The following is an 11,168-nucleotide window of genomic DNA, read 5'->3' on the forward strand; positions in this document are numbered from 1 at the left end:
TTACTGTGCATTTAGCAAATCGTAGAATCATTCAGGTTGGAGGGACCCTCAGGAGATCTGTAGTCCAACTTCTTGCTCGAAGTGGGGTCAATGCTGAATTCAGATTGGTTTGCTCAGGGATTTTCCCAGCTGTGTCTTCAAAACCTTCAAAATGATCATAGAATCATTAAGGTTGGAAAAGACCTCCAAGATCACCTGGTCCAACCATTCCCCTGCCACCAATGTCACCCACTAAACCATGTCCCTAAACACCACGTCCAACCTTTCCTTGAACACCCCCAGGGACGGTGACAGATTCTCATCCCCTGCTGCTGCAGCCTCCACGGTCTCTGTTAAGTCTCCTCTAAGAGCTGTGTGTAGCTACGTGTTCCCTGCAGCAGTGGAGCCAGGAGCCAGTTACTCTCTGAACAGCGATCATTTTGCTGTTCTTAAAACCCTCAGCCGATCTTTTACTGTCTTTTTAATTGCTTAACATGTTTCTTCATCTTCTGTTGGTGTCCGAGTAAGCATAAGTGGGAGACTCTTAGAAAGGAATCTAAGCCATATGTCCTAAGGAAGGGAAGGGACTCTAGAAAAAAGGAAAACTGTGGGAGGAAATGGTTGGTGTGGCACACTGAACGTGGGGCCGGTGTGAAGGAAGAGAAGTGCCATTTATGTGAATGCGCATATGCTAAAAGACAGAAAGGACTTTGAAGGGAGTGCTTAAAGTTTTTTTACTCTGCACTTCAGAGGACTGTGGCCAAGCTCAGAATATTTCTTCTAGACTTAAAACCTGGTCTAGTTGAAAGACTTTTATCTGTTTTGGAGAAGGTGAAAGGCTGCAAATCCATAGCTGCTTTTAGTATGCTTGCTGGTGAAACTGGATGGTAGGTGGAGAGGTACTGAGAGTTTCCTGTCAGAGCTTTTAATTCTGGATTTTGTCCTGATGAGAGAAGCTGTATGTATTGTGGTTTTTTTTGTGTTTTTTTTTTAAAGTTAATAGGACTTGTGTTTATTTAACAGGCTGAATATTCAGAGCTAGTTGAAACATTGCTATCAACTCAACAGGATCCAGTAATTTACCAGCGATTAGCAGATGCCTTCAACAAGCTTACTGCAAGCAGCACTCCTCCTACACTGGACCGTAAGCAGAAGATGGCCTTCTTAAAGAGTTTAGAAGAATTTATGGCAAATGTTGGTGGACTTCTCTGTGTAAAATAAACAACAAAACTCTATGCCTAATTTAGACCCTTTCTGCAAAATGCACTGAGAAATGCTGAATGCTGACTAAATCTTGTACCTGTCTCTGGGTTCTTTGCAGCCATCTCGGATTCTAGAGAGCCTGGAAGTTAGAACATAACACAGTGGAATAGGAGAGGTCAACTTTGAATCAGCTTCTGCTATTATGTGTTAGCTGCAATCTGTCATCCTTGTATGTGGGAAAGAATGAACAGAAAATTTGAATTGAATTTTTTTCCATATATGTGCAAACAGATATGGGCACAATGAAAAATAAATTCAGTGCCTTTTCCCCCCACTGGTTTAAAATGAGTGGCCAGATAAACGCGCAGATTTCTTTTCTACCCAGAATCATGTTAGAGTTTTATGCAGATGCATAAAAAGCTCTAAATGGTTTCACTGATTTTAAGCTTTATTTTTTCCTCTCTAAAGTTTGAGTTTTGTGTTCCAATGGGGAAAAAAAATAACCAAATGGTATTTTAACTCGTGTTTAGTTTTGTTTTTCTATATCAACCTGACATTGCGTGTTTTTGTAATGCAGGTTTTTACATTACGTTCTGCTGCCTAAAGTTCAGAAGAAAGAAGGTGTATATTTTTGTTCCCCTAGAAATGAACTTTAGGAACTGTAGCCATTTCATTGCCTTAATTTAAAAGAAAAAAAAAGTTCATATACTTAAAAAAAATTTAAGGCAAGATTTGACTCGTCAGCGTTGGTTTAGGATGTTGGCATTAAGCTGCTGTGTGCCTGTTGCAGCCCTTCCTGTTGACACGTGTCATTTTGGAATTGAGTGTCTAACGCAAGGTTCACGTGTAGTTTTACTTTCAGTATCTGTTTTGATTCATATCCAGGTTGCACGCAACTGCAATGTATTTCTACACTGAACTGTTTGCTTAAGCAATAACAACTCAAAAGGTGTATATTCCTGACTTACAATCATTTTAAAGTTGGGGCATTAGCTAAAACAATTATGCTAGAACAGGGGCATCAAACCCTTTCACTCAAGGGCCACGCTTACTTGACTCCAGTCGAGAAAGGTAATTGGGATGTGTAGTGCTATAGGGAATTTTGATTTTTTTTTTTTGCTGAATCTAGTTCCACTTCTACAGAGCCATCCCAGCTGCTCTGCTCTTGCTCATTCTTTTTATATCAGCACTTTAGCTATTACAACAGCAGAGAACAGTGCCCTGAGTATAGTGGACCAACAAGGGAGAGTAGCACACGAACACAAAAGCAAGGCCTATTTCATCTCCCGTCATGCACCAGAGAGAACTGAAGCAAACGCAACTGTTGCATGTCTACTAAAACATCTTTTGTGGAAATACATGGAGGCAGAAGTTGGCCCTTTTGTTGAAGACCTCTGTCAGATAATGCTGTTGAATGTTTCCCATGTGTTTTTAAAATTTATATAAAATGTACAGTATACACCTTTACGTGGCTCTATATAGCATCATGTTTGCAACTCTGTGCCATTCTGCAGCTGTTCATCTCAGAATTAGTCACAATAGCCAGAATTTTAAAAAGACAGATCTGTAATACTGTGCTATAAGTGATCTAAGACTTTTTTATTTCTCAGTTAAACCCATACCTCTCTGAAGCATGGATCCACAAGGCTAAAAAAGCCACTTCTTCATTATATTTCTCTCTTAATTTATGTGAACAAGCAGATTTACACATTAAAAAGTGACCATAAAACTTGTTAGGTAATGTACCTTCCCAACTAGTATTTTATTTCTAAGATAATGCTCATCATTTTTTAGAACAGGAGTACTGCACTCAATTTTTTTCCTGAAGCTCTAGTGCATTTCTTCAAAAAATCTTTTGCCTGTGCACTTGCAGAAATGATAACGATCCCAGCAGGTCGATCTCTTTTAACTTGTTTAGATCTTCGCTATTTTTCTAAAACTGCTTCTGGAGTTTCTCTGGGTTCATACATTACATCGGGCAGCAGTTCTGAAACTTTTTTGTTTGATTTGTGGTTTGTTTTGTTGTTGTTGTCGTTGTTTTTAAATGAAGGGCAGTAAAGCCTGGGAACAGAAGTGGCTGTAAGAGCTGCTGGTTTGTCATGATGCTGTCAAATATCCAGCCCAGAGTCTTCACAGAGATCATGGCAAATACCTTCAACTTCTTTGGATCTGACTGAATACCTTGTAAGTTCGGTCATCACTTCCTCTATTGCTAGCTCTGCCACTATCACTTTTTTAATCCTAAAGCTGGCTCAATATTTAAAAATATTTATTAACTTTAAAATTTTGAAATTCTCTTGAGGATTGTAACTGATAAATGGGAGTACAAATTGAGATGGTATTCAGAACAAAGCAATGGGCATACCCATTACTTTTCGAATCAGGCCCATTGCACTGTAACAAGCACTGATGCACAGCATATTTTGTCTATCAAAACTTGTTAAAGTGTGAACATTACTTTCAAAGATAAGATTTGAAGATTGTTTGAAACTTTCTTTTGCCCTTCTATTTAAAATCAATGTTATTTTAAAGGGAAACTGTCCTAGTAGGGGGGTTGTGTAATTTTTCTGCTTAATGCTGTGCTAAACAACATTCTTTCTTGGTTTTAATTCCTTTCTTCCGTTCTCATGCGTCCAACGTGGATCTTTCCTTGCCATTTTATGTTTCTTTCACAGCAAATGCAAAGATGTCTCTACTTGGTGGCATCCATGAAATTGTTGAAAAGATTCCTGGGATTCAGTTTTCCTAATTCATACTCCTGCTGGCTAGGTGGCTGCTTCTACCTAATCTTTGGCTTATATATCCCTTCCAAAACCAGAACAAACAAAAACTCCCCAAAACAAATCTTTGTTGATCTTCTACACATTCAGTTGCTGTAAATCTAGATGCAAAGGCTCATTCAAGCCCACAGGAAGGGCACATAGACCATTTTCAGTAGACCCTGAGAGCTGAATTCAAGTAACTGTTCTGAAACGTTGATAGCATCACTGCATTGATTTTTCCATTCACCGTGCAAAATCAATAATGGTTTTAAAAAGGCACCTGTGTCTTGAAAGGAAAGAAAAAGCAATTCAAACGGAATTATAAATGCTGCATGACGTAATTGTAACAAATACTATTTGTCTAGCCATAACATTCTTTTTGCTAAAGCAGATTATTGCTCCAGTGTTTTCACTCCAACAGGAGAAAGCAAGTAGCTTCTTTCCCATTTCTCCAGCCCCTTCTCTGTCATAATAGCTATTTTCTAATGCTGGTGTAATAATTTTCTGTTGTTCAGCCTTTAAGTTTTGTTGCTGGCTAGCGTGACCATTTGGTTGGTTCATGAAATTCAAGACTTTGAAAGCACAGATACACATGGGCAGGGAGAAGTGGACTGCATTAAACTTCCACTTTCACATGCATTATGCCTTAACTATCTTCACTGAGTTACCACATGAATCTGCCACATCTTATTGCCCAGAAGTTTGTGTTTCACTGTTCAGTGATAAAGGGCTCACTGTTTTCCTCAGGAACGAGAAACTTGTTTTCTCAGCATGTCCAAATCCTGCAAGTTGAAAGAGAGGGGTTTGAATCGCAGTCATCTCATGGTTGGTGCGTAGCACTTGCTAAAGCCCCAGTGTTTACCTGGGTAAATCCCTTTGTATTTAAGCCATGTAGTTCTAGGAAATAAGCTTGCTCAGAACAGTCAGTTGTCCATTTAAAATGTAATCCTTTAAGAGGTGATGTAAATTCTAATTTGTGATCTGTAAAAACTATTCAGAGACACAACTGCAGCATTTCTTTTATAAAACACTTCAAGTAATTTCAGTTGAATAATTACGTAAGAAGGGGTGTTCTTTATGGAAGTAGCTTGATGAATATAAGCGCAGGAGTAGGAGCCAGGCTCCTCTAATTTTGTATCAGTTTTTCCACTGGGTCCTCCGTGGCCATTGGCAAGTCGCTAAATCCGTGTCTTTGTAAAAATAGCGATAACACTTACCTACCTCACAGGGATGTTGTGAGGATTAGCTTATGCCTATAAAATGCATTGAGGATCTGAAATGCTCTGTAAATATTAAATATTTTACTGTTAGTTTTGTGAGGTGTAAGATTTACTGTGATGCAAACAGAAGATTGATAATTATAAAACAGTAGAGGCAGCAGCAGACCAGTATTCCACAAGAATGGGAATTACTGCAGTACAGAAATGTTTGCTGTACGTTGCAGCTGCTTCGGTTACAGCCAGTTAAAATGGTGGTTTCTTCTTCAGTAAGACGTGATTCCCCACCATGGTGCCTCAGTTGTGGTCTAAATAGAAAGAGGACAGTTGTTAGGTATTCGGGCTTTGGTGCCTCTACTTGTGACAAGTGCTACTTGTGGTGGTAGGTTTTTTTTGCCTTTTTTTCTTTTCTTTTAGGCTTTTCTGCAATGAACAAACACCTCTCATTTCTTCCATGCCTCTACTAGTCACTCAAGTTCTGCTCAATACAACTAAAGCCTATTGGCATCAATTAAAACATAAAGAGCCGGCCCCCCAAAGCCTTTAAATTTGTTTTTAGTAGGAGTAGATCATGTCCTCCTTGTGGCAAATGAGATTAATGCTTCCTAGCACTAATCATGAAGCAAACTGTGATTTGCTCTAGAGCCTTAAGCTCTCACCTGTCTTAAAAAATAAAATGGAGAAGAAAAACAAAAGCAATATGAGATTTATTGGTGCCCTAGCAACTGAGAAATAAGGTATTCCTGGCCTTCTGTTCTCCTCGGTGAGTTAAAGCAGGTTCTGCTTTTCTATTTCTTCCCTTTCCCTGTCCTGCCTTTCATGCCCTTCTAAGCCATTCTTATAAAAGATTGGGAAAACCCTTCCAACCTCAAATGAAAGATACCACCCATGCAATTTATTTCTATTACAGCTTGATACTTGAAATTGATTTTAAGAAGCAAACAGACTTTCTAATAGCATTCCTCAGCACACTTCAGTCTCCCATTGAACTACCCTAGATTTTATAATTAGGAAAAATGAGATTATCCTCCTTTACTTGTTCCCTTTGTGCAAAATGAGGAACCTCCATGCAGTGAACATGCAGCTTTAAGGCAATAAATGCTAGTACCTGCTGTCAGTCAAATGTGTAAATATTTTAAATGTATAATTCAGTACTATGTTGAGTTTATATATTAAAAAAAAAAAAAGCAGGGATTGAAGTGCTAGTTAATTTCAAGTATTGTTTTACCTGTACAGTTGAAGATATGAAGTTGCATAGAAATATTTCACAGTTTATTGCAATAAAACTTGGGAAGTGGCTCTGTAATCAAGCCTTATCACAACTGAATTTTCAATTTTGAAATGAACGCTTTCTGTATTTTTAAAGATCCATAAGCAGGAGGAGGATAAAATTGTTTTCCACTAAAGACTTTTATTTTGGTTTGGCCATGTGTGATTTGTGTGTATTCTTGTTTATATTTTTCTACAATCCCACCTGTGATGAATCCCTGAAATAGCATTTGTTATGCCTCCTTATGGTGGGAACAAAACCAGGAATGTTATGAAAACTCAGGCTAACAATTGTGCTCTCTGGATATGTGAATTAACGGTAATTTGGTTAAAGTTGATGGAGTGACTTTAGATTTATATCAGCATTTAAGGCATGAGTTTGTCCATCAACAGAAGAAAACGTGATCAGGTGTGACAGGAGAATCTCATGCTGGAGCACCAGAGTGAGCTACCAGAAATGACTGTGAATATATAATCAAATTACTTTCATTTCCATCCTCAAAAAAATAAAAACCAAATCTGATGGTGACTTTTCAGGTCACTGTTATTGGGTGTTTGTACCCCCAGAAACAATACTGATTTCTGGGTCTTGAGTTTTGTGTGCAGATTTAATCTAAACAGTCTGTGATTAACTGGCACAGAAATGTTCTCCAAGCTTGTAATTGGTTCTCGTGTAAATTACATCCAACAGTATCTCACTTTATGTATTTCGGGAAAGTTTGGTTAAAGGCAGCAGTTCCTAATGTGCTATAACGTAATTACATTTGGAAGAACTACAGCTATTTTGTTCCCCTCTTACTTTCATTCATTCACAACTTTAGAAACAAAAACAAAACACAAATCCTGAAAGTAAAACTACGCTACAACTGTGGTGGTGACAGCTTGCTATACACCTTGGCTCTGTGTCTCACTAAAATTTTACTGGTTTCAAAAGTAAAATTCTTGCAACAAGGTATTTATATTGGCCTGGTTTCGTTCAGTGAATGTTTTGGTGAAGGACGGAAATGTCTAAGGTAATTTTGAGCAAAACCCTGAAAACAGCTTGGCAAGCCTGAAAACAGCAGTGTATCCAAGAGCCTTGCGTGTAGAAAATTGAAGTACTCTACCTTAAATACGAGGTCTGGAATAAACTTGAATGATTTGGGTACAAAACCTTTATTCACACTTGTTTCTGTAAGTGTATGCAAAACCCATTAATTTTGCCTTTAAGAAATTTCCATTTGCTTCAGTTGTATGTGGTGAAGTTAGCGTTTGGGGGTTTTGGCATTTGGGGTTTTTCCTTCACTGATTGCTGTTTATTATAAGAAAAAATTAGGAAACCTCAGTGTTCCGAGGGGAGCTTGGCATATCAGCAAAGGAGGAGGTCCGACATGAACTGGAGGAGGGCAGGAGGAGAAGAAAGTAAAAAGTTTGCGTCCTTGCTGTGTAAGATAAAAATCAAGCTAATCTGTAAGAAGAAAGAAGAAAAACCCATTCAGAATACAAGCATTAACCTATGATTTGGTAACTGGCCTCATCCTGATGAGGATTAGTAAAAGCTGCCATTTCATCAGCAGGTTTTTTGGTTTTAAAGAGAGTGCTGTTTTGGAGTTGTATAAAACATGACACAATCAGTGTGGGGTTTGCTAATTAAATAATAAAATCTTTCTTATGTTGGGAATCATTCCAGGCAAATCGTCATCTCCAAAAAGCACTGAAGGTACCCACTGTGGCTGATGTGTAACTGCTGTTCTTTCTCCTCCTCTCTGAATCTCACGGAACAACTGTTTTTACCCTAACATCTATCAGATATTACCGAATTTGGTTTTTTTCTGATCCTGTGTTGTCTTCTGAAGAAGGCAGCAGCTTGGTGTGTGATTTGCTTCCTTTTTTTCTTCCCCTTGGTGTCTGGCCTACTGTTCACTGCTGTGAAGGAGTACGTTTGATTTCCTTTAACTTATTGCCGTGGATGCTACCCTTTGGGTTTGTGGTGTATTCGAGCCGCTTCCAATCCGTCCCTGTGTGTGCTGTTTACCGACTGAAAGTCATCACTAGACTCGTTTAACGAGTATTGATATGAAAGTTTCGTTCATAACTTGGTTTAATAAGTTGTCAGGACGTTGGCTTTAATTCTAGTGCTGCACCAGTACTTCTAGCAGTCTTTTGCTCACTCAAGTGATTGCTGTAACTCAGAGAAAGAAAACCAAAACCAAAAGCCCACCACCACACTTTGGAGTCCTTAGGAAGATCACTGACGTCCTCTCACCAGACCAACACTGCTTTGGGGAAGGCATGCGTTCTTCTGCCATTTTAAGGAAAGACTGTTCCTAAGTACTTTTTGCCTGCTTTTAGGCTGTTATGCACTTTCATGATTTCTTAACAAACTACTGTTAAAAAAAAATGTACTGTAACATGGATTTTGATAAGCGCACATGTATTTAAACATTTCACTCAGCCTCAGGAAAGCTGGAAAAATTAGATACCTGTTTTGTATCTCGGTTAAAATGTTTGTTACCTACATCCTTTAAGGTGGCCAGATAATGTCTAGATCCTATGAGTGTGACTGTATTTAAGATACCAGTATGGTCTGCAGAAGGAGGACAGTTTAATTTTAATCTGGGGACTGGGAAGATGGTGTCCTCTTATTTTTCTTAGACATATATATAGTCCAAACTGGAGTTTCAAAAGCAAAAACAGTGATAAACCCCGTTTGCTGTTCAGGAAAAAAAAATGTTTTCTTTCGTAACACTAGCTTATTTCTGTTTTCTTCCTTCTCCTTAAAAAGTGTGTGTGAAATAAGTACAGAGGTATGTGTAGGAAAAACTGTGTAAAACCTGCTGCTGTACATAATGTTTGCTACTTGACTGCATTTTCTGTTCCACTTTAATTTTACTGGTTTTGCTAAATATATTTTATATATTTTCCTTCCTGCTTCTTGTGATGGCAGAGTGATTACATCTTTGGGGGGAAAAGGCGAAAGCAAACACCAGAAGGCTCTGGCCACAAAATTCCATCGAGTTTCTTTGTTAGTATGTATCTTGTGCATTTATTTATTTATTTTTGAGGTAGAGAGCTGCATAAATCGGGGGCAGTATGGCATAGTAAAATCAATGGGTGTTAAAATGTACAAAGGTATAGACACTAGCACTGTTTCGAGGTTGTTTGTTTTTTAATGACTTCTAAAATCCCTTTAGAATATCAGGATTGTTAGACTTTACCTAGTGGTTTCTGTCTGAGGTCTGTAGCCCTCTTTGTGGTCCCTGAACTACTTGCAAGTGATCCACAAAGCCTGACAAAAGAAGTCATTATGTTCCTGTGTCACTGCAGTATTTCTGAGGTTTGCATTTCTGTTAAGTTGGGAGTCCATAAATTGAGGGTGAAAACTACTTCCTACTGTACTTAAATTCAGAGAGGGACTGAAAGCTTCTAAAAGGCTGTCTAGTAACCCATATTCCTGCACGCCCCATGTGCTGGGGAAGCTGCAACGCACATGGCTCACAGAACTACCCCACCGGGCTCTACGTCACCTTTTATCTGCATCTGTAGTAGAACAACTCAGTACTGAAACAAAGTGCAGTAAGTTTTTCTTACAAAGATGAGATGTTACAGGTTGTTCTGTAAAGGGAATATTTCTATTTTCCATCTTCAGAAGTAGGATTATATTGACGTTCACTAGAAGTAACGCTCATATGGTTAAGTATTGCATGCTTGGTTGGCTTCCAAATGAAATGTGGTTTGCCATTCCTAAAAATGTCAAAGTTTGGGGGAAAAGAAGTATCATTTTTTTTAGACTTAAATAGTGGCAACAGCAAAGACTACTATTGGAATTTAATAATTATTTTCGTATGAGGTAATGAGATTTAACTAGTATTCTTTCACATGGCTATAGCTTCTGCTACAGAAAGACTTGAAAGCATAGACTTTCATCAGTAAAGAAAAAAATGTGATTGTCAATAAAATAAGAAAAACCCAAATATGGAAATGTGAAAGCCTTATGAGCAGCAAGTTGCTATTACTTTCCAGGGAGGGACTGAATCTTTAAAAACTGTTTTATGCTCTATTTCTGAACTGCTCCAACATAGAGCAGTAGCAAATGTATTAGTAAGGCAGAAGTGGTCCACATCGTCAGATTAAAGTCTTAGAGATGCCCTTGGCGCTGCTGTATTTCAAGAAGACGTATGGGTCTGTGACAAAGGACACAGTGCGGGTAGCTTGACTTGAAGCACCTTCCTGCAAAAAGGAATTAAGAAAGAATAAAACCTAGTAATAAGAAATTTCTTGCAGGGTTCATGTTACAGGTGTTCCCATGTTTATGGTTGGTTTGCCCTCGCATCCCAAAGAAGCTGCGTTGCAGGACATAGCTTGCTTTCCTTCATACAGGGTCAGTCCAGCTTCTCCTGTGCTTTCCTGCTAGCACCATCTTGTAAGGGATTTGAGCAGTGTTGAGCTGTGTGTGTATTTGTTGCCATACAGTACCTGGTATCGCAACCTAAATGACGTTGTCCTCCTTGCCCCCTGAGCCCCTTCCATGTGCCCTTACGTGATCTCTGTAACTGTTCTGCACGGAAGGATCATTAGGTGCACGGGAGACTGTTGCTCCAGGAAATCTGGACTGATCGTACGTGTCTGCCCAACCTCCTCTGTCCTTTCATTCTTCAGTCCTACTTATCAGCCCTGTGTGTAACTCTTTTTCACATAAAATGCTTCACAAACTTGCATGGAGTGGGTGAATGACATTTAAATAAGTGTCATTTCTTTC

At 38.8% G+C, this 11,168-nt stretch overlaps 1 protein-coding gene across 2 annotated transcripts in view; it reads left to right on the forward strand.

The window, feature by feature from the left end:
* XPO4 (exportin 4) overlaps window positions 1–9,340 on the forward strand; it is an 81,650-nt gene extending 72,310 nt beyond the window's left edge. For both annotated transcript variants that reach the window (XM_080583687.1, XM_080583688.1), the window contains exon 23: window positions 1,003–9,340. In XM_080583687.1, the coding sequence (XP_080439813.1) occupies window positions 1,003–1,200 (198 nt within the window). In that variant the 3' untranslated portion in view covers window positions 1,201–9,340. The remainder of the gene's footprint in view (window positions 1–1,002) is intronic.
* Window positions 9,341–11,168: the final 1,828 nt, after the last annotated feature.

Source organism: Anser brachyrhynchus (assembly GCF_964034855.1).
Source record: "Anser brachyrhynchus genome assembly, chromosome: 1".
NCBI classification, from domain to species: domain Eukaryota; kingdom Metazoa; phylum Chordata; class Aves; order Anseriformes; family Anatidae; genus Anser; species Anser brachyrhynchus.